The following is a 20362-nucleotide window of genomic DNA, read 5'->3' on the forward strand; positions in this document are numbered from 1 at the left end:
CAAGCCCCGCGGGTTTGCTCTTGCTGGGGAGAATGGTCTTGGCTTCCATGAACCTTTTATCCTGTTGAAAACTGATCTCAACTCCAGCTCTTAAAATAGCAACTAGCCATCAACTGGCTTCCGCTCTCCTATTCTAGCCATCAAAAATTGTAGCTAAGCTGGGCACTCTGCCGTCATGTTCAGAATTTACTTTAAAAATAAGATTTTTGAAAACCTTAGAGGGAAGTAAGACATACCTGCAGAAGCTAACAGACTTCAAAAATGTCAAGCTTGATGGTTAGAAGGTTTACTTACTAACCAGCATTAGACAGAGGAATGCTAAATTATTTGTATAATGTACCCCCCCAAAATCTACTGTGATAGTTGCCGACGTGAAAATGTGTGTGCACCGATATACTGAATCTGTGCCATGTGAACATGTGGGACACGACGTGTGTGTGTGGGTATTTTGCATCCCTACCTTTTGTGCTGGTCCAGAGGTTCAGAACGTGTCATAAAGACCAAGTTGGTGGTGCCATCCTCAGGGCCCCCAGCTTGCTACATCGAGGTAATTCCAGCTCTGTATTCCACACTCTCCACTTTTTTGCCACCAGAAGCAAGCGTCCTTATAAACTCAGGTTAATCAGTACTATATTTCCTGTTCCCCATACCCATGTTGGACCCTCTATCAGAGAATTTGTATTTCATCTGTTATGCAAAATAAATTTAACAACAGTCGTAAGTTATTATGGTACTCTTGGGACCCACTGACATCCTATTAGTTAAGTCTTGTACACATCAGTCCAGTCTGCATTTATCTTCCATGTTCTCAGGATAAATGGTTTTAAGCTTTAACAGCCACAGAGACAACTGTCATGTGCTGTCAGCTAGAACTGATGAAAGAGAAAACTGCAGCATCTGAAGAGCGACTTGCAAGAAGACGTAAATATTTTATTTTCCTTTTGGAAAGCCCTCACCAGATCTGCCCCTTCACCTCTGACCTCTGAGCAGCCTGATGCTTTATGGGGTTCCGTTGTTCAGCTTTTAGATAGGGAGTAAGAGGGGGATCACTGCTTCCCGGGTGGGGTGAAGGCGGTTAGCAGGATATTCGTGGACAGTGTGGCTTATCTGTTGGCATCGTTCCTGCAGACGTGCTGCAGTGCTTTAGGGAGTTGTTTATCCTGAGCAGTTACAAGGTGGCCTGTTTTCCAGTGGACCTAGAGTCAGCGTCTAGTTAGTTATCTGTGGCTGTGTTGTTACAAACTGTGACCTTGTGACTCAGCGCTGTGTTATGCTTGTTGGTGCAGCCGTGTCTCTGTTCCGTGGCGTCGGGGCCGAGTCTGGGAAGATGCACGGTGGGTGGATTGAGACATTTTCCCTCTGGACTCTGGCAGGGGCTCCAGCTAGGACTGCTGGGATTTGGGCTGGAGAACACGTGGCCTCTCCGTGTGGCCTGAGTATCCTTGCCAGTGGCCTCAGATCTGTAAACTCTTTATATGGCGGCTGATGGCTCCAATGGTGGGTATCCCAGTGAGCATTTGGAAACTGTACTCTTTGGTGACCCAGCCCCAGAAGTCACATAGCATCGCTTCTGCTACCAGGTGTCCATGAGTGCAGCCATGAAGGCCCATCTGCTCTCGAGGAGAGGGCGAGGCCTGCACCTCTCAAAGGGAGGATTGTCGAGGTCACATTGAAGAAGCATATGTAGGATGGGACTCACCATCACTGCCACATTTGACAGACAGATCATGTGACAATCCCAGTGGAGATTTCTGTAGGAAATGAATGAGTTGGGTTCTCTGCTTAAATCCAGCTGAAGATGTGTTTATGGGACTACAACTAATCTTGTAGTTTTTCACATAGGCGCTAAGATCAGTTAAGATCAGCTAAGATCAGCTAAGACCTGGCCTGGTGCCTGAAGATAGATCTGAGTGCTAAGTGAACAATGGATAACCAATACGAGTATTTTCCAGATACTTAAAAATTAAGGTTTAACCAAAAAAGCTGTTGCCACTCTGAACAGGTACATCATGACCCTTAGAGCAGGCTAGATTTTTTCTTGACTAATAGTGATGTTACACGGATAACAATGTGTGGGAAAAGTAGATTCCTTCATATAAAAATTGCTTAAGATTTGACTCCATACTCTGTTAAAGTAAGAAGTTTTTAAAATAATTGAGTTATTTGAAGGAATTTCTATTTTTCTTTTTCTTGACCTATTTAGCCATGACAAATAAAGTCAGATAAAAGACGGATTCCTTCCACGAGATGCACATACACATTTCTTCATATAGTGAAAGAGATTGTCAGTGTGTGTAGTGCTCACGGATCCTCAGTTAACAGAAGGGACTGGTGAAATGCCAAGTACCTGTTTACACTTTTCACTTCTTGTCTCAATTCTATTCTTTGCTCTGGAACAGTTTCTCCTTTTCATTCCCACAAAAGTTAAGGTAAAGACCTTGCATTCCCCCCAGAGCTGGGGCCCACGTAGCCACCCCTGGCATTTGTCCTGAGCCTTTTCGGTGAGCTCAGATCCCCAAATGGTCAGAAAATCTCATAGAACCCCAGGTGCTCTAAGAACGGTGCTGAGGATTTATCCTGCTTTGTGAGGAATCACACGGCATGAGCATTTGTACAGTAGCCCAGCAAGCCAGGTCCTGGGCCAGTGGTGGCATGCTGTGACTCCCAGCCCTGTCTGTGCCTCCAGGGATGGTGATGTCTGAATCCAGGGGAAGCCGAGGTACCATTTATTGAACACTTCCTATGTGCTGTGTTCTGAATCACAGCTATGTCATTTTATATATATTACTATGCCACAGTAATTCTTGGAGGTAGCTATTATTTACTATCCAAATTTTACGGGTGAGAAAATTGAAATTCTGGGAAAATGAGTAACTTGTAGAAGGTCACACTGTGTGTAAGTGATGGAGCCAGCCTCTGAAACTACTTTCAGGGGGTTCAGAGTTTAGGTTAGAAGGAGTTCCTCCTTTCTTGCAAAAATAAACCTAAATGGGAAACTCAGAAGTCACAAAGGAAAAGAGTGATGAGTTTATCCACATAAAAATTTAAAGCTTCTGCTCAACAAAACATACCCAAAATTTGGATTAAGGCCATAAATCAAACTATGGGAGTGGGGAGGAAGAATCACCAGGCTGTGACAAAAGACCAGTTTTCTTAATGTGACAAAGAGTTCTTACCAGTCAGTGAGAGTGGGAAATACAGACTGTAAATGTAGGAAAGGGGGCTCAGCCTTGCTCATGATTAGAGAAATACAGATTAATAACTGAGAGTCATACTTTATCAGCTGTTGAATTGACAAAGATTTTAAAGTTGGTCATAGTCCATGCTGTCAAATGTATGGGATGATAGGAGCTTTTGCCTGCGTTATTTGAGGAAATGCAAATCAGTACAGTTCTTCTGGAACACGGTTCCATGATATATATCAAAACTGAAAATAGGGCTTCCCTGGTGGCGCAGTGGTTGAGAGTCCGCCTGCCGATGCAGGGGACACGGGTTTGTGCCCCGGTCCGGGAAGATCCCACATGCCGGGGAGCGGCTGGGCGCGTGAGCCATGGCCGCTGAGTCTGCATGTCCGGAGCCTGTGCTCCGCAAAGGCAGAGGCCACAACAGTGAGAAGCCCGCGTACCACAAAAAAAAAAAAAAAAAAAAAAAAAAAACTGAAAATACACACACTCTTTGATCCAGATTTTATTTACCCCACAAATATCTTAATATAGGTATTCAAAGATGTGTGTGCCTGTCTGTTTATTGCAGTGTTTCATATAACGTCAAAAACTGTTCTTCAGTATAAGACTGATAAATTATACAGTGTCCATTCTATGGGATACTAGTCATCACTATAAAGGATTACATCCATCAATAAGAAAAGATGACCAAGAGCAGAAGCAAGAAGAACTACAATTCTGCAGACTGTGGAACAGAAACCACATTCACAGAAAGATACACAAGGTGAAAAGGCAAAGGGCTATGTACCAGGTGAAGGAACAAGATAAAACCCAAGAAAAAACAACTAAATGAAGTGGAGATAGGCAAGCTTCCAGAAAAAGAATTCAGAATAATGATAGTGAAGATGATACAGGACCTCAGAAAAAGAATGGAGGCAAAGATCGAGAAGATGCAAGAAATGTTTAACAAAGACCTAGAAGAATTAAAGAATGAACAAACAAGCATAGATGAACAATACAATAACTGAAATGAAAACTACACTAGAAGAAATCAATAGCAGAATAACTAAGGCAAAAGAACGGATAAGTGACCTGGAAGACAGAATGGTGGAATTCACTGCTGCAGAACAGAATAAAGAAAAAAGAATGAAAAGAAATGGAGACAGCCTAAGAGACCTCTGGGACAACATTAAACACAAAAACATTCGCATTATAGGGGTCCCAGAAGGAGAGGAGAGAGAGAAAGGACCCGAGAAAATATTTGAAGAGCTTATAGTTGAAAACTTCCCTAACATGGGAAAGGAAATAGCCACCCAAGTCCAGGAAGCGCAGAGAGTCCCATACAGGATAAACCCAAGGAGAAACACACCGAGACACATAGTAATCAAACTGGCAAAAATTAAAGACAAAGAAAAATTATTGAAAGCAGCAAGGGAAAAACGACAAATAACATACAAGGGAACTCCCATGAGGTTAACAGCTGATTTCTCAGCAGAAACTCTACAAGCCAGAAGGGAGTGGCATGATATACTTCAAGTGATGAAAGGGAAGAACCTACAACCAAGATTACTCTACCCGGCAAGGATCTCATTCAGATTCAAGGAAGAAATAAAAAGCTTTACAGACGAGCAAAAACTAAGAGAATTCAGCACCACCAACCCAGCTCTACAACAAATACTAAAGGAACTTCTCTAAGTGGGAAACACAAGAGAAGAAAAGGACCTACAAAAACAAACCCAAAACAATTAAGAAAATGGTCATAGGGACATACATATCGATAATTACCTTAAACGTGAATGGATTAAATGCTCCAAACAAAAGACACAGGCTTGCTGAATGGATACAAAAATAAGACCAAGAGACCGACTTCAGACCTAGGGACACATACAAACTGAAAGTGAGGGGATGGAAAAAGGTATTCCATGCAAATGGAAATCAAAAGAAAGCTGGAGTAGCAATACTCATATCAGATAAAATAGACTTTAAAATAAAGAATGTTACAAGAGACAAGGAAGGACACTACATAGTGATCAAGGGATCAATCCAAGAAGAAGATATAACACTTATAAATATATATGCACCCAACATAGGAGCACCTCAATACATAAGGCAGCTGCTAACAGCTATAAAAGAGGAAATCCACAGTAACACAATAATAGTGGGGGACTTTAACACCTCACTTACACCAATGGACAGATCATCCAGAATGAAAATAAATAAGGAAACAGAAGCTTTAAATGACACAATAGACCAGACAGATTTAATTGATATTTATAGGACATTCCATCCAAAAACAGCAGATTACACTTTCTTCTCAAGTGCGCACAGAACATTCTCCAGGATACATCATATCTTGGGTCACAAATCAAGCCACAGTAAATTGAAGAAAATTGAAATCACATCAAGCATCTTTTCTGACCACAACGCTATGAGATTAGCAATGAATTACAGGGGGAAAAAACGTAAAAAACACAACACATGGAGGCTAAACAATACGTTACTAAATAACCAAGAGATCACTGAAGAAATCAAAGAGGAAATCAAAAAATACCTAAAGACAACAGACAATGAAAACACGATGGTCCAAAACCTATGGGATGCAGCAAAAGCAGTTCTAAGAAAGAAGTTTATAGCTATACAAGCCTACCTCAAGAAACAAGAAAAATCTCAAACAAACAACCTAACCGTACACCTAAAGGAACTAGAGAAAGAAGAACAAACAAAACCCAAAGTTAGCAGAAGGAAAGAAATCATAAAGATCAGAGCAGAAATAAATGATGTAGAAACAAAGAAAACAATAGCAAAGATCAATATAAAAGTTGGTTCGTTGAGAAGATAAACAAAATTGATAAACCATTAGCCAGACTCATCAAGAAAAAGAGAGAGAGGACTCAAATCAATAAAATTAGAAGTGAGAAAGGAGAAGTTACAACAGACACCGCAGAAATACAAAGCATCCTAAGAGACTACTACAAGCAACTCTATGCCAATAAAATGGACAACCTGGAAGAAATGGACAAATTCTTAGAAAGGTATAACCTTCCAAGACTGAACCAGGAAGATATAGAAAATGTGAACAGACCAATCACAAGTAATGAAATTGAAACTGTTATTAAAAATCTTCCAATAAACAAAAGTCCAGGACCAGATGGCTTCACAGGGGAATTCTATCAAACATTTAGAGAAGAGCTAACACCCATCCTTCTCAAACTCTTCCAAAAAATTGCAGAGGAAGGAACACTCCCAAACTCATTCTATGAGGCCACCGTCACCCTGATACCAAAAGCAGACAAAGATAGTACAAAAAAAGAAAATTACAGACCAATATCACTGATGAATACAGATGCAAAAATCCTCAAGAAAATACTAGTGAACAGAATCCAACAACACATTAAAAGGATCATACACCATGATCAAGTGGGATTTATCCCAGGGATGCAAGGATTCTTCACTAGACGTAAATCAATCAATGTGATAAACCATATTAACAAATTGAAGAATAAAAACCATATGATCATCTCAATAGATGCAGAAAAAGCTTTTGACAAAATGCAACACCCATTTATGATAAAAAGTCTCCAGAAAGTGGGCATAGAGGGAACCGACCTCAACATAATAAAGGCCATATACGACAAACCCACAGCAAACATCATTCTCAATGGTGAAAAACTGAAAGCATTTCCTAAGATCAGGAACAAGACAAGGATGTCCACTTTCACCACTATTATTCAACATAGATTTGGAAGCCATGGCGATCAGAGAAGAAAAAGAAATAAAAGGAATACAAATTGGAAAAGAAGAAGTAAAACTGTCACTGTTTGCAGATGACACGATACTATACATAGAAAATCCTAAAGATGCCACCAGAAAACTACTAGAGCTAATCAATGAATTTGGTAAAGTTGCAAGATACAAAATTAATGCACAGAAATCTCTGGCATTCCTATACACTAATGATGAAAAATCTGAAAGAGAAATTAAGAAAACACTCCCATTTACCATTGCAACAAATACAATAAAATACCTAGGAGGAATAAACCTACCTAGGGAGACAAAAGACCTGTATGCAGAAAACTATAAGACACTGATGAAAGAAATTAAAGGTGATACCAACAGATGGAGTGATATACCATGTTCTTGGATTGGAAGAATCAATATTGTGAAAATGACTATATCTACCCAAAGCAATCTACAGATTCAATGCAATCCCTGTCAAATTACCAATGGCATTTTTTTCAGAACTAGAACAAAAAATCTTAGAATTTGTATGGAGACACAAAAGACCCTAAATAGCCAAAGCAATCTTGAGGGGAAAAAAACGGAGCTGGAGGAATCAGACTCCCTGACTTCAGACTATACTACAAAGCTATAGTCATCAAGACAATATGGTACTGGCACAAAAACAGAAACATAGATCAATGGAAGAAGGTAGAAAGCCCAGAGATAAACCCACGCACCTATGGTCAACTAATCTATGACAAAGGAGGCAAGGATATACAATGGAGAAAAGACAGTCTCTTCAATAAGTGGTGCTGGGAAAACTGGACAGCTACATGTAAAAGAATGAAATTAGAACACTCCCTAACACCATACACAAAAATAAACTCAAAATGGATTCGAGACGTAAATGTAAGACCGGACACTATAAAACTCTTACAGGAAAACATAGGAAGAACACTCTTCGACATAACTCACAGCAAGATCTTTTTCGATCCACCTCCTAGAGTAATGGAAATAAAAACAAAAATAAACAAATGGGACCTAATGAAACTTAAAAGCTTTTGCACAGCAAAGGAAACCATAAACAAGACAAAAAGCCCTCAGAATGGGAGAAAATATTTGCAAACGAATCAACAGACAAAGGATTAATCTCCAAAATATATAAACAGCTCATGCAGCTCAATATTAAAGAAACCAATCCAAAAATGGGCAGGAGACCTAAATAGACATTTCTCCAAAGAAAACATACAGATGGCCAAGAAGCACATGAAAAGCTGCTCAACATCACTAATTATTAGAGAAATGCAAATCAAAACTACAGTGAGGTATCACCTCACACCAGTTAGAATGGGTATCATCAGAAAATCTACAAACAACCAATGCTGGAGAGGGTGTGGAGAAAAGGGAACCCTCTTGCACTGTTGGTGGGAATGTAAATTGATACAGCCACTATGGAGAGCAGTATGGAGGTTCCTTAAAAAACTAAAAATAGAATTACCATATGATCCAGCAATCCCACTACTGGGCATATACCCAGAGAAAACCATAATTCAAAAAGACACATGCACCCCAATGTTCATTGCAGCACTATGTACAATAGCCAGGTCATGGAAGCACCCTAAATGCCCATTGACAGACGAATGGATAAAGAAGTAGTGGTACATATATACAATGGAATATTACTCAGCCATAAAAAGGAACGAAATTGGGTCATTGTAGAGACGTGGATAGATCTAGAGACTGTCATACAGAGTGAAGTAAGTCAGAAAGAGAAAAACAAATATCGTATATTAACGCATATATGTGGAACCTAGAAAAATAGTACAGATGAACCGGTTTGCAGGGCAGAAATTGAGACACAGATGTAGAGAACAAACGTATGGACACCAAGGGGGGAAAGCGGCGGGGGGTGGTGGGGGTGGTGGGATGAATTGGGTGATTGGGATTGACATGTATACAGTGATGTGTATAAAACGGATGACTAATAAGAACCTGCTGTATAAAAAAATAAATAAAATAAAATTCAAAAATTAAGAAAAAATAAGACCAAGATGTACAACATTCTATAGATTATTATCCCATTTTCCATTTTTATAAACATGTAGACTTCTTTGTGCCTAGAAAATATCTAAAAAGATACAAAGGAAATTGTGAACCATTGTTATCTCTGCAACAGGGGACTGGAATTGGGGATATATTCTATTCTTCAGTTCATACCCTCTGCTGTATAATTTAATTTTTTTACTATGAGCATATATTATTTTTATAATAAAACAATAATTTTAATACCCCGTGTGGAAGACATGCACTTATTGGGGCTCCATTCGCCAGAAGCAGCCTATATAAGCGGATCATCCTTGTTGACAGAACTTACCCGACCATCGAGAACAGGTATCAACGACTTAATAAACAGTAAAGGTAATAAAAATTTTAGGAAAACCAACTAGAATCTGTTGGCAGATAAGTCTCTGCCTAGATGAGTTTTTCAGCTCAGTAGAAATAGGAAAAAATATTTTGGGGGGGAAAACACTTTCTGAGTTGTCATCCACTGTCACGTATTTTAATATCTTCTTTCCTGTCTACCAAAGTGACACATTCATTGTCAAAATTTGGAAAATACCAATAAGCTCAAAGAAAAAAATTTAATCTCACATAGGCTTTATTTTTAATGGGCTATAAATTTAGACCCAGATAACAATGACAAGATTATGTCTAAACAGGGAGCTTAACTGAGGACTGATTAGAATGAATTTTGAGATTTTTGGGGAGGACTGTTTTATATGAGAGGTGAAGGAAACCAACTGATGGGTGGAGGATTGGAGGGTGTTTAAGAGTCTGAGAGAAGAACTAAAAGCATTCTTTGAAACGTACTCCAATTTCCAGGCAAGGTAGGTTCACATCCCCCGCGGGAGGGGGTCCTAAAGCAGCACTGCAGAAACTTTGGAGATGAAAAGACATCTAAGTCCTTCCTGCAAATGAGAAATTTGAGTCCGTTTATTCATTAATTTAATTTAAAAATATTTATCAAGTACTCAGTGAGGTATTCTTTCTACTTCCCGATAACGTCTGAGGCAAGAAGAATATTTTCCTAGGACATTGCTCATTATTCACTTGAGTAATAAATAGGTCTGACTTTCAATAAACAAAGACAAAATCATGAGATACAAGGGAAGTTGATGATTGGCCTTTGAAGTGGTTTCAGGTCATTGTTTTCACACTGTGTTCTCACAGGACCTGTTTTACACTCATTTGCAGCCTTCACATATCTAATTTCGGGTGGACTTTGGCTGAGTGACATTGGAGGCCTCTGAACTGTCTTTGGCTGGGTGTGAAGTGAGAGGTCGGAGAAGAATCTCAAGCTACATCTCAGCTTAAAAGCAACACTTATTTTTTTAAATTAAAAAAGCATCCGAGGGACTTCCCTGGTAACACAGTGGTTAAGAATCCGCCTGCCAATGCAAGTGACACGGGTTTGAACCTGGGTCCGGGACGATCTCACATGCCGCGGAGCAACTAAGCTCGTGCACCACAACTACTGAACCTGTGCTGTAGAGCCCGCGAGCCACAACTACTGAAGCCCGCACGCCTAGAGCCCGTGCTCCGCAACAAGAGAAGCCACCGCAGTGAGAAGCCCGCGCACCGCAACGAAGAGCAGCCCCCGCTCGCCGCAGCTAGAGAAAGCCTGCATGCAGCAACGAAGACACAACACTGCCAAAAATAAATAAATTAATTAAAAAAATAAATTAAAAAAAATGCATCCGATATCGTTTGAATCTTCTTAACAATAGATTTGTGTCACGCTCTTTAGTTAAAACTCTGGATGTAGAAAAGTGGCTTTGGGAGGAGTCTGGATGGAGCAGAGAGCAGAGGGGGAAGCCAGGTAATAATGTCTGGGCCTCTCCCGCCGTGATGTGCGGGGGCCAGAGAGGGAAGAGAGCACCCGGCCAAGAGCGCTTCTTTCAGAAGCATCTTATTTACAAGGAGTGCTTCCAGGGCTGAGGAAACCCTTCTGAGACGTGGGCCGTGTGAAGTGTCCCCCGAGGTCCCATGGTCATGGGAGTCACTAGGACCAGGGTCCTTAAGCCTCAGCCACAGCCTCACTGGAATTTGGGCAGTTCATCAGCGGGCTCACCCGGCCACTACGAGCCTCAGATCACCTCTGCTGGGTTCCTGGGACTGGTCCACAGGGAGGGGAGGCTCTCGGTCGGTGCATCAGTCTAGATTACGTTAGCCAGGCGAAGTCTGTGGTAACAGACAACCTGAAAATCTCCACTTAACTCAACAGAAGTGTTTCTCATTCCATCCACCTGTCTGCCTGTCCACATCATGGACACACCATCAGTGCAAGAGGGCAGGCACGACGATCCCGTGCCACCGCCCACCCCCCCACCCAGTGCCTGGAAGGAGAGGAGAAGAGAGAGGCCAACACAGTCTTTTCCACAAGAAGTCAGAGGCGCTGGCATTCCTACCCACACTGTTTTTTTCAGTAACTCAGACCTCGGGGAAGGACCAGATACTAAAGTAGAGTCTTTTTTTTTCTTTTTCTTTTTCTTTTTTTTTCTTTTCTTAGCATGGGATATTACCAACAGCACTTTATTTATTTATTTATTTACTTGTACCCATACAAGTACCCATTCTTTTTCAAGTTCTTTTCCCATTTAGGTTATTACAGAATATTGAGCCACGTTCCCTGTGCTATACAGTAAGTGCTTGTTGGTTATCTATTTTATGTATAGTAGTTAAAGTAGATTCATTTCCTGTGGGCTTTGCATGCCTAGTAGAGCCTTTTACAAGCCCGTCCCCGAGCAGCAGCCCCTGCAGGTGGCATTGAGTGAGACAGGGTTACTTGTCTTGAGGATCCATTCAGACTTGTCTGACTACATGTCAGTTGCTTCCTTACTGCTCCCCTACCTCCTTCCCGCCCCTTTAAATCTGCTTATGGTGAGGGGCGTTTGGTCCATCATGGCAAAGCTCAGCTTTGATGACATCACCCCCACACAGACATTTGCAGTGGTTTCCCATTGTCTCTGGTTTTGCTACGTAAACTAGTCCGCTGGCCAGAGCAGCATCACCTGGATCTTGTTAAAACGCATTCCTCAGGCCCCACCCCAGACCTACTGAATCAGAATCCACATCTTCCCAAGATTCCGGGAGATACGTTGAAGTTTGAAAGGCAGTCAACCATGGCGCTGGTTCTCACACTGGGCAGCACATTCAAATTATCCAGAGAGCTTTAAAAAATTTGCTAATACTCAGTTCCCACGTGTGGAGGGAGGTCCTGCGTCAAGACTCTTAAAGCTCCCAGGTGACCTTATCGTGCAGCAGAGTTTGAGAACCACTGCTGTGCAGGGACCCAGGTGACATTCACAGCCACCTTTAGTGCCCCCCAAACCTTCCCAGGGCCGTTTCCACTCAACTGTGTCAGACTGACCTCTGATCCCCAAATGCGCTCTACGCTTTTAGAGAAAGTTCAGTTTGTGTCTGTTCCGAGAAACTACCCGGCATTCTGTACACAACTGGAGAGGGTGCAGGACACCACGTCTGAATTGCGCTTTGAAGATGCCATGACTGCAAGTCATGGTGATACAAACACATCCATTTACTAAATTGTACATTTAAACTATTTTCCCGATTAATGGAATTTAAAACTCAATGCCCCCAGACAACAGTATAAGGATGCTTTCCTATGTTGCCATGGTTCCTTCTTTGTTCTATTTTTTATTGAACGTCATATCTATAGTTCAATCTAGGTGATGAAAAGAATGTGCTTGATTTCATTTAGTTACCTTTTGGGGTTATAAATGGAGGGGGCTTTTAAAAAATATATGTTGCAGAAGCGGTGGTAATCTGTCATGATTCTCACTGCTCACTGCACTTGTGGTTGGTGACACGTATTTGAGGGGGATGCCTGGCTTTGGAGACAGAATCAAATAAAGATCCTCGACCTCTTTGATACCTTTGCTAAGGAAGGGAGGTGTCAGACACACAGGGGCCTGCAGGGCCCTCTAACGCCCCGCCTTTGTGCGGGGCAGATTGTTTTCCTTCCCAAATGGCCTCAGAAGAGGATAAACGCTTTCCTTCGTGCCTTTGCTTAAGCAACGTATTCATTTTCAACAAGACTTTTATGGGCCCAGCAGGCAGCAGTTGCTTTTTCCCGTGAACATTAAATAAGATTCAAGGCCTGAAAAGCCTTCGGCGAAGGCTGGGAGGCCCCGTGGGATTTGGTGGCCGAGGCAGACAAATGGGCTGCCTGCCTGTGTCGCGTCTGCAGGGCGGGGGGGCCGGGCGCCGGAGGCCTGGGGTTCTCTCATTCATCGGGATGACCTGCCCAGGCCCGCAAGGGGGCCTGACCGTGAACGTGGAAGCACGCCCGCACCTCGCGCAGGGCTCCGGAGACCAGACACTGCGCATGCGCACAGCAGCATCTCGGGGCGGGTGCAGAACGGAGGCGTCTGATGTCCTTTTAGTATCCAGAATGACGGGTTCTCTGTCCCAGGCAGTTATTTTTTTTTTTTAATTTTATTGAAGTAGAGTTGATTTACAATGTTGTGTTAATTTCTGCTGTACTGCAAAACAATTCAGTTATACATATACGTACATTCTTTTTCATATTCTCCATTTATGGTTTATTGCAGGATATTGACTGTAGCTCCCTGTGCTATACAGTGGGGCCTTGTTGTTTCTCCATTCTCTGTGTAATAGTTTGCATTTGCTAATCCCAAACTCCCAATACTTCCCTCCCTCCCCTCCCTCTTGGCAACCACAAGTCTGTTCTCTATGCACAGAGTTTTTTAAGTGCTGGTATCAAGAGCTGGCAATTCTGGTGCTGATGGGACTTTGGTTTTTCATTTTCTCTGGATTCATCCCTAAAAGAACAGTAGAAATGAGGAAGAAATAGCCATTAAATGAAATAACTGAAAAGTGGGGAGTGGTTAACTTTGTGTCAACTTTAAGATAACGTGAGTAAATGAAAAGGCTGATTGAAATGCTCAGTGTGTTCTAACAAGAACTTTTTATTACTAAGCTGTTTTGTGCTTTAATGGGACCCTCGTGGCGTGTGGCTGAGTGCGGTGCTCTTCACTACTCATTTTTATTAACACGTACAATAAATATTAAAATAGATCTTGGGAGCAGTCATGTAGGTGGAAAATAGATGGGTGACTTGTCAGATATAAAATACCAGTATGGTATGTGTGTATATGTGTTCTTACCCCATTTTCACACTCATACTGGCTATTGTTTTTAACTTAGGCCTTTCTCTGAGTTCTGTTTCATTACACTGTTGTTCTTGATATCCCCCCAAATTAGAAATTTGGTAAAACTTATCAAATGTATCCCAAAATCTGGGACGTTTGAAAGCCAGTGGTATATAACCTTTTTAAGTGTTTCATTAAGAGTCAACAAATGAACAACAAAAAGAAAAACCAAAAACAATTTTCTCCCTGTTGGAAAGTGGGTTTTATGCTTTTAATTGGGGCACCAGAAAGTGAAATATTTCAAAGTGTTCCTTTAGAAAAGTATATGCTCAGTCAGATTTTTGGTAGCACTTTTCTTCGCTGTAGGAGGGGAATACAGTGAACTTTTGGGAGCGGGCACTGACTACAGAGGTAATGGTGTCTATTTTTTTTTTTTTTTTTTTTTTTTTTTTTTTTTTTGTTTAAACCTTGTTTATTTATTTTTTATTTTACAAATTTAATCAGTTATACATATACATATGTTCCCATATCCCCTCCCTTTTGCGTCTCCCTCCCACCCTCCCTATCCCACCCCTCCAGGCGGTCACAAAGAACCGAGCTGATCTCCCTGTGCTATGCGGCTGCTTCCCACTAGCTATCTACCTTACGTTTGGTAGTGTATATATGTCCATGCCGCTCTTTCACTTTGTCACAGCTTACCCTTCCCCCTCCCCATATCCACAACTCCATGCTCTAGTAGGTCTGTGTCTTTATTCCTGTCTTACCCCTATGTTCTTGATGACATTTTTTCTTAAATTCCATATATATGTGTCAGCATACAGTATTTGTCTTTCTCTTTCTGACTTACTTCACTCTGTATGACAGACTCTACGTCCATCCACCTCATTACAAATAGCTCAATTTCATTTCTTTTTATGGCTGAGTAATATTCCATTGTATATATGTGCCACATCTTCTTTATCCATTCATCCGATGATGGACACTTAGGTTGTTTCCATCTCCGGGCTATTGTAAATAGGGCTGCTATGAACATTTTGGTACATGTCTCTTTTTGAATTATGGTTTTCTCAGGGTATATGCCCAGTAGTGGGATTGCTGGGTCATATGGTAGTTCTATTTGTAGTTTTTTAAGGAACCTCCATACCGTTCTCCATAGTGGCTGTACCAATTCACATTCCCACCAGCAGTGCAAGAGTGTTCCCTTTTTTCCACACCCTCTCCAGCATTTATTGTTTCTAGATTTTTTGATGATGGCCATTCTGACTGGTGTGAGATGATATCTCATTGTAGTTTTGATTTGCATTTCTCTAATAAGTAAAGATGTTGAGCATCCTTTCATGTGTTTGTTGGCTGTCTGTATATCTTTTGTGGAGAAATGTCTATTTAGGTCTTCTGCCCATTTTTGGATTGGGTTGTTTGTTTTTTTGCTATTGAGCTGCATGAGCTGCTTATAAATTTTGGAGATTAATCCTTTGTCAGTTGCTTCATTTGCAAATATTTTCTCCCATTCTGAGGGTTGTCTTTTGGTCTTGTTTATGGTTTCCTTTGCTGTGCAAAAGCTTTGAAGTTTCATTAGGTCCCATGTGTTTATTTTTGTCTTTATTTCCATTTCTCTAGGAGGTGGGTCAAAAAGGATCTTGCTGTGATTTATGTCATAGAGTGTTCTGCCTATGTTTTCCTCTAGGAGTTTGATAGTGTCTGGCCTTACATTTAGGTCTTTAATCCATTTTGAGCTAATTTTTGTGTATGGTGTTAGGGAGTGATCTAATCTCATACTTTTACATGTCCCTGTCCAGTTTTCCCAGCACCACTTATTGAAGAGACTGTCCTTTCTCCACTGTACATTCCTGCCTCCTTTATCAAAGATAAGGTGACCATATGTCCGTGGGTTTATCTCTGGGCTTTCTATCCTGTTCCATTGATCTATCTTTCTGTTTTTGTGCCAGTACCATACTGTCTTGATTACTGTAGCTTTGTAGTATAGTCTGAAGTCAGGGAGCCTGATTCCTCCAGCTCCGTTTTTGGTTCTCAAGATTGCTTTGGCTATTCGGGGTCTTTTGTGTTTCCATACAAATTGTGAAATTTTTTGTTCTAGTTCTGTGAAAAATGCCATTGGTAGTTTGATAGGTATTGCATTGAATCTGTAGATTGCTTTGGGTAGTAGAGTCATTTTCACAATGTTGATTCTTCCAATCCAAGAACATGGTACATCTCTCCATCTATTTGTATCATCTTTAATTTCTTTCATCAGTGTCTTATAATTTTCTGCATACAGGTCTTTTGTCTCCTTAGGTAGGTTTATTCCTAGATATTTTATTCTTTTTGTTGCAATGGTAAATGGGAGTGTTTCCTTGATTTCACTTTCAGATTTTTCATCATTAGTATATAGGAATGCCAGAGATTTCTGTGCATTAATTTTGTATCCTGCAACTTTACCAAATTCATTGATTAGCTCTAGTAGTTTTCTGGTAGCATCTTTAGGATTCTCTATGTATAGTATCATGTCATCTGCAAACAGTGACAGCTTTACTTCTTCTTTTCCAATTTGGATTCCTTTTATTTCCTTTTCTTCTCTGATTGCTGTGGCTAAAACTTCCAAAACTATGTTGAATAAGAGTGGTGAGAGTGGGCAACCTTGTCTTGTTCCTGATCTTAGTGGAAATGGTTTCAATTTTTCACCATTGAGGACGATGCTGGCTGTGGGTTTGTCATATATGGCCTTTATTATGTTGAGGAAAGTTCCCTCTATGCCTACTTTCTGCAGGGTTTTTATCATAAATGGGTGTTGAATTTTGTCAAAAGCTTTCTCTGCATCTATTGAGATGATCATATGGTTTTTCTCCTTCAGTTTGTTAATATGGTGTATCACATTGATTGATTTGCGTATATTGAAGAATCCTTGCATTCCTGGAATAAACCCCACTTGATCATGGTGTATGATCCTTTTAATGTGCTGTTGGATTCTGTTTGCTAGTATTTTGTTGAGGATTTTTGCATCTATGTTCATCAGTGATATTGGCCTGTAGTTTTCTTTCTTTGTGACATCCTTGTCTGGTTTTGGTATCAAGGTGATGGTGGCCTCGTAGAATGAGTTTGGGAGTGTTCCTCCCTCTGCTATATTTTGGAAGAGTTTGAGAAGGATAGGTGTTAGCTCTTCTCTAAATGCTTGATAGAATTCGCCTGTGAAGCCATCTGGTCCTGGGCTTTGGTTTGTTGGAAGATTTTTAATCACAGTTTCAATTTCAGTGCTTGTGATTGGTCTGTTCATATTTTCTATTTCTTCCTGATTCAGTCTTGGCAGGTTGTGCATTTCTAAGAATTTGTCCATTTCTTCCAGGTTGTCCATTTTATTGGCATAGAGTTGCTTATAGTAATCTCTCATGATCTTTTGTATTTCTGCAGTGTCAGTTGTTACTTCTCCTTTTTCATTTCTAATTCTATTGATTTGAGTCTTCTCCCTTTTTTTCTTGATGAGTCTGGCTAATGGTTTATCAATTTTGTTTATCTTCTCAAAGAACCAGCTTTTAGTTTTATTGATCTTTGCTATCGTTTCCTTCATTTCTTTTTCATTTATTTCTGATCTGATTTTTATGATTTCTTTCCTTCTGCTAACTTTGGGATGTTTTTGTTCTTCTTTCTCTAATTGCTTTAGGTGCAAGGTTAGGTTGTTTATTCGAGATATTTCCTGTTTCTTAAGGTGGGATTGTATTGCCATAAACTTCCCTCTTAGAACTGCTTTTGCTGCATCCCATAGGTTTTGGGTCGTCGTGTCTCCATTGTCATTTGTTTCTAGGTATTTTTTAATTTCCTCTTTGATTTCTTCAGTGATCACTTCGTTATTAAGTAGTGTATTGTTTAGCCTCCATGTGTTTGTATGTTTTACAGCTCTTTTCCTGTAATTGATATCTAGTCTCATAGCATTGTGGTCGGAAAAGATACTTGATACAATTTCAATTTTCTTAAATTTACCAAGGCTTGATTTGTGACCCAAGATATGATCTATCCTGGAGAATGTTCCATGAGCACTTGAGAAAAATGTGTATTCTGTTGTTTTTGGATGGAATGTCCTATAAATATCAATTAAGTCCATCTTGTTTAATGTATCATTTAAAGCTTGTGTTTCCTTATTTATTTTCATTTTGGATGACCTGTCCATTGGTGAAAGTGGGGTGTTAAAGTCCCCTACTATGATTGTGTTACTGTCGATTTCTCCTTTTATGGCTGTTAATATTTCCCTTATGTATTGAGGTGCTCCTATGTTTGGTGCATAAATATTTACAATTGTTATATCTTCTTCTTGGATTGATCCCTTGATCATTATGTAGTGTCCTTCTTTGTCTCTTCTAGTAGTCTTTATTTTAAAGTCTATTTTGTCTGATATGAGAATTGCTACTCCAGCTTTCTTTTGGTTTCCATTTGCATGGAATATCTTTTTCCATCCCCTTACTTTCAGTCTGTATGTGTCTCTAGGTCTGAAGTGGGTCTCTTGTAGACATCATGTATATGGGTCTTGTTTTTGTATCCATTCAGCCCGTCTGTGTCTTTTGGTGGGAGCATTTAGTCCATTTACATTTAAGGTAATTATTGATATGTATGTTCCTATTCCCATTTTCTTAATTGTTTTGGGTTCGTTATTGTAGTTCTTTTCCTTCTGTTGTGTTTCTTGCCTAGAGAAGTTCCTTTAGCATTTGTTGTAAAGCTGGTTTGGTGGTGCTGAACTCTCTCAGCTTTTGCTTGTCTGTAAAGGTTTTAATTTCTCCATCAAATCTGAATGAGATCCTTGCTGGGTAGAGTAATCTTGGTTGCAGGTTTTTCTCCTTCATCACTTTAAGTATGTCCTGCCACTCCCTTCTGGCTTGTAGAGTTTCTGCTGAGAGATCAGCTGTTATCCTGATGGGGATTCCCTTGTGTGTTATTTGTTGTTTTTGCCTTGCTGCTTTTAATATGATTTCTTTGTGTTTAATTTTTGACAGTTTGATTAATATGTGTCTTGGTGTATTTCTCCTTGGATTTATTCTGTATGGGACTCTCTGTGCCTCCTGGACTTGATTAACTATTTCCTTTCCCATATTAGGGAAGTTTTCAACTATAATCTCTTCAAATATTTTCTCAGTTCCTTTCTTTTTCTCTTCTTCTTCTGGAACCCCTATAATTCAAATGTTGGTGCGTTTAATGTTGTCCCAGAGGTCTCTGAAACTGTCCTCTGTTCTTTTCATTCTTTTTTCTTTATTTTGCTCTGCAGCAGTTATTTCCACTATTTTATCTTCCACCTCACTTATCCGTTCTTCTGCCTCAGTTATTCTACTATTGATCCCATCTAGAGTATTTTTTATTTCATTTATTGTGTTTTTAATCGATGCTTGATTCGTCTTTAGTTCTTCTAGGTCCTTGTTAACTGTTTCTTGCATTTTGTCTATTCTATTTCCAAGATTTTGGATCATCTTTACCATCATTATTCTGAATTCTTTTTCAGATAGACTGCCTATTACCTCTTCATTTGTTAGGTCTGGTGGGTTTTTATCTTGCTCCTTCTCCTGCTGTGTGTTTTTCTGTCTTCTCATTTTGCTTATGTTACTGTGTTTGGGGTCTCCTCTTTGCAGGCTGCAGGTTTGTAGTTCCCGTTGTTTTTGGTGTCTGTCCCCAGTGGCTAAGGTTGGTTTAGTGGGTTGTGTAGGCTTCTTGGTGGAGGGGACTACTGCCTGTGTTCTGGTGGATGAGGCTGGATCTTGTCTTTCTGGTGGGCAGGTCCACGTCTGGTGGTGTGTTTTGGGGTGTTTGCGGACTTTTTATGATTTGAGGCAGCCTCTCTGCTAATGGGTGGTGTTGTGTTCCTGTCTTGCTAGTTGTTTGGCATAGGGTGTCCAGCACTGTAGCTTGCTGGTCGTTGAGTGAAGCTGGGTGCTGGTGTTGAGATGGAGATCTCTGGAAGATGTTCGCCGTTTGATATTATGTGGAGCTGGGAGGTCTCTTGTGGACCAGTGTCCTGAAGTTGGCTCTCCCACCTCAGAGGCACAGCACTGACTCCTGGCTCCTCAATTTGGGATGATTTGTTGTCTATTCATGTATTCCACAGATGCAGGGTACATGGAGTTGATTGTGGAGCTTTAATCCGCTGCTTCTGAGGCTGCTGGGAGAGGTTTCCCTTTCTCTTCTTTGTTCTCACAGCTCCTGGGTCTCAGCTTTGGATTTGGCCCCGCCTCTGCGTGTAGGTCGCCGGAGGGCATCTGTTCTTCGCTCAGACAGGACAGGGTTAAAGGAGCAGCCTCTTCGGGGACTCTGGCT

The 20362-nt window shown here is 40.6% G+C and overlaps 1 protein-coding gene across 4 annotated transcripts in view; it reads left to right on the forward strand.

The window, feature by feature from the left end:
- Positions 1–20362, forward strand: part of FARS2 (phenylalanyl-tRNA synthetase 2, mitochondrial) — a 375868-nt gene that overhangs the window by 292188 nt on the left and 63318 nt on the right. The window contains exon 7 of one of the 4 annotated variants that reach the window (XM_060109825.1): positions 10140–10585. The exons of the other annotated variants lie outside the window; for them this stretch is intronic. Within the exon in view, the coding sequence (XP_059965808.1) occupies positions 10140–10179 (40 nt within the window). The 3' untranslated portion in view covers positions 10180–10585. Of the gene's footprint in view, positions 1–10139; positions 10586–20362 lie in introns of those variants that run through there. 4 annotated transcript variants of the gene reach the window in all.

Source organism: Mesoplodon densirostris, chromosome 10 (genome assembly GCF_025265405.1).
Source record: "Mesoplodon densirostris isolate mMesDen1 chromosome 10, mMesDen1 primary haplotype, whole genome shotgun sequence".
NCBI lineage: Eukaryota > Metazoa > Chordata > Mammalia > Artiodactyla > Ziphiidae > Mesoplodon > Mesoplodon densirostris.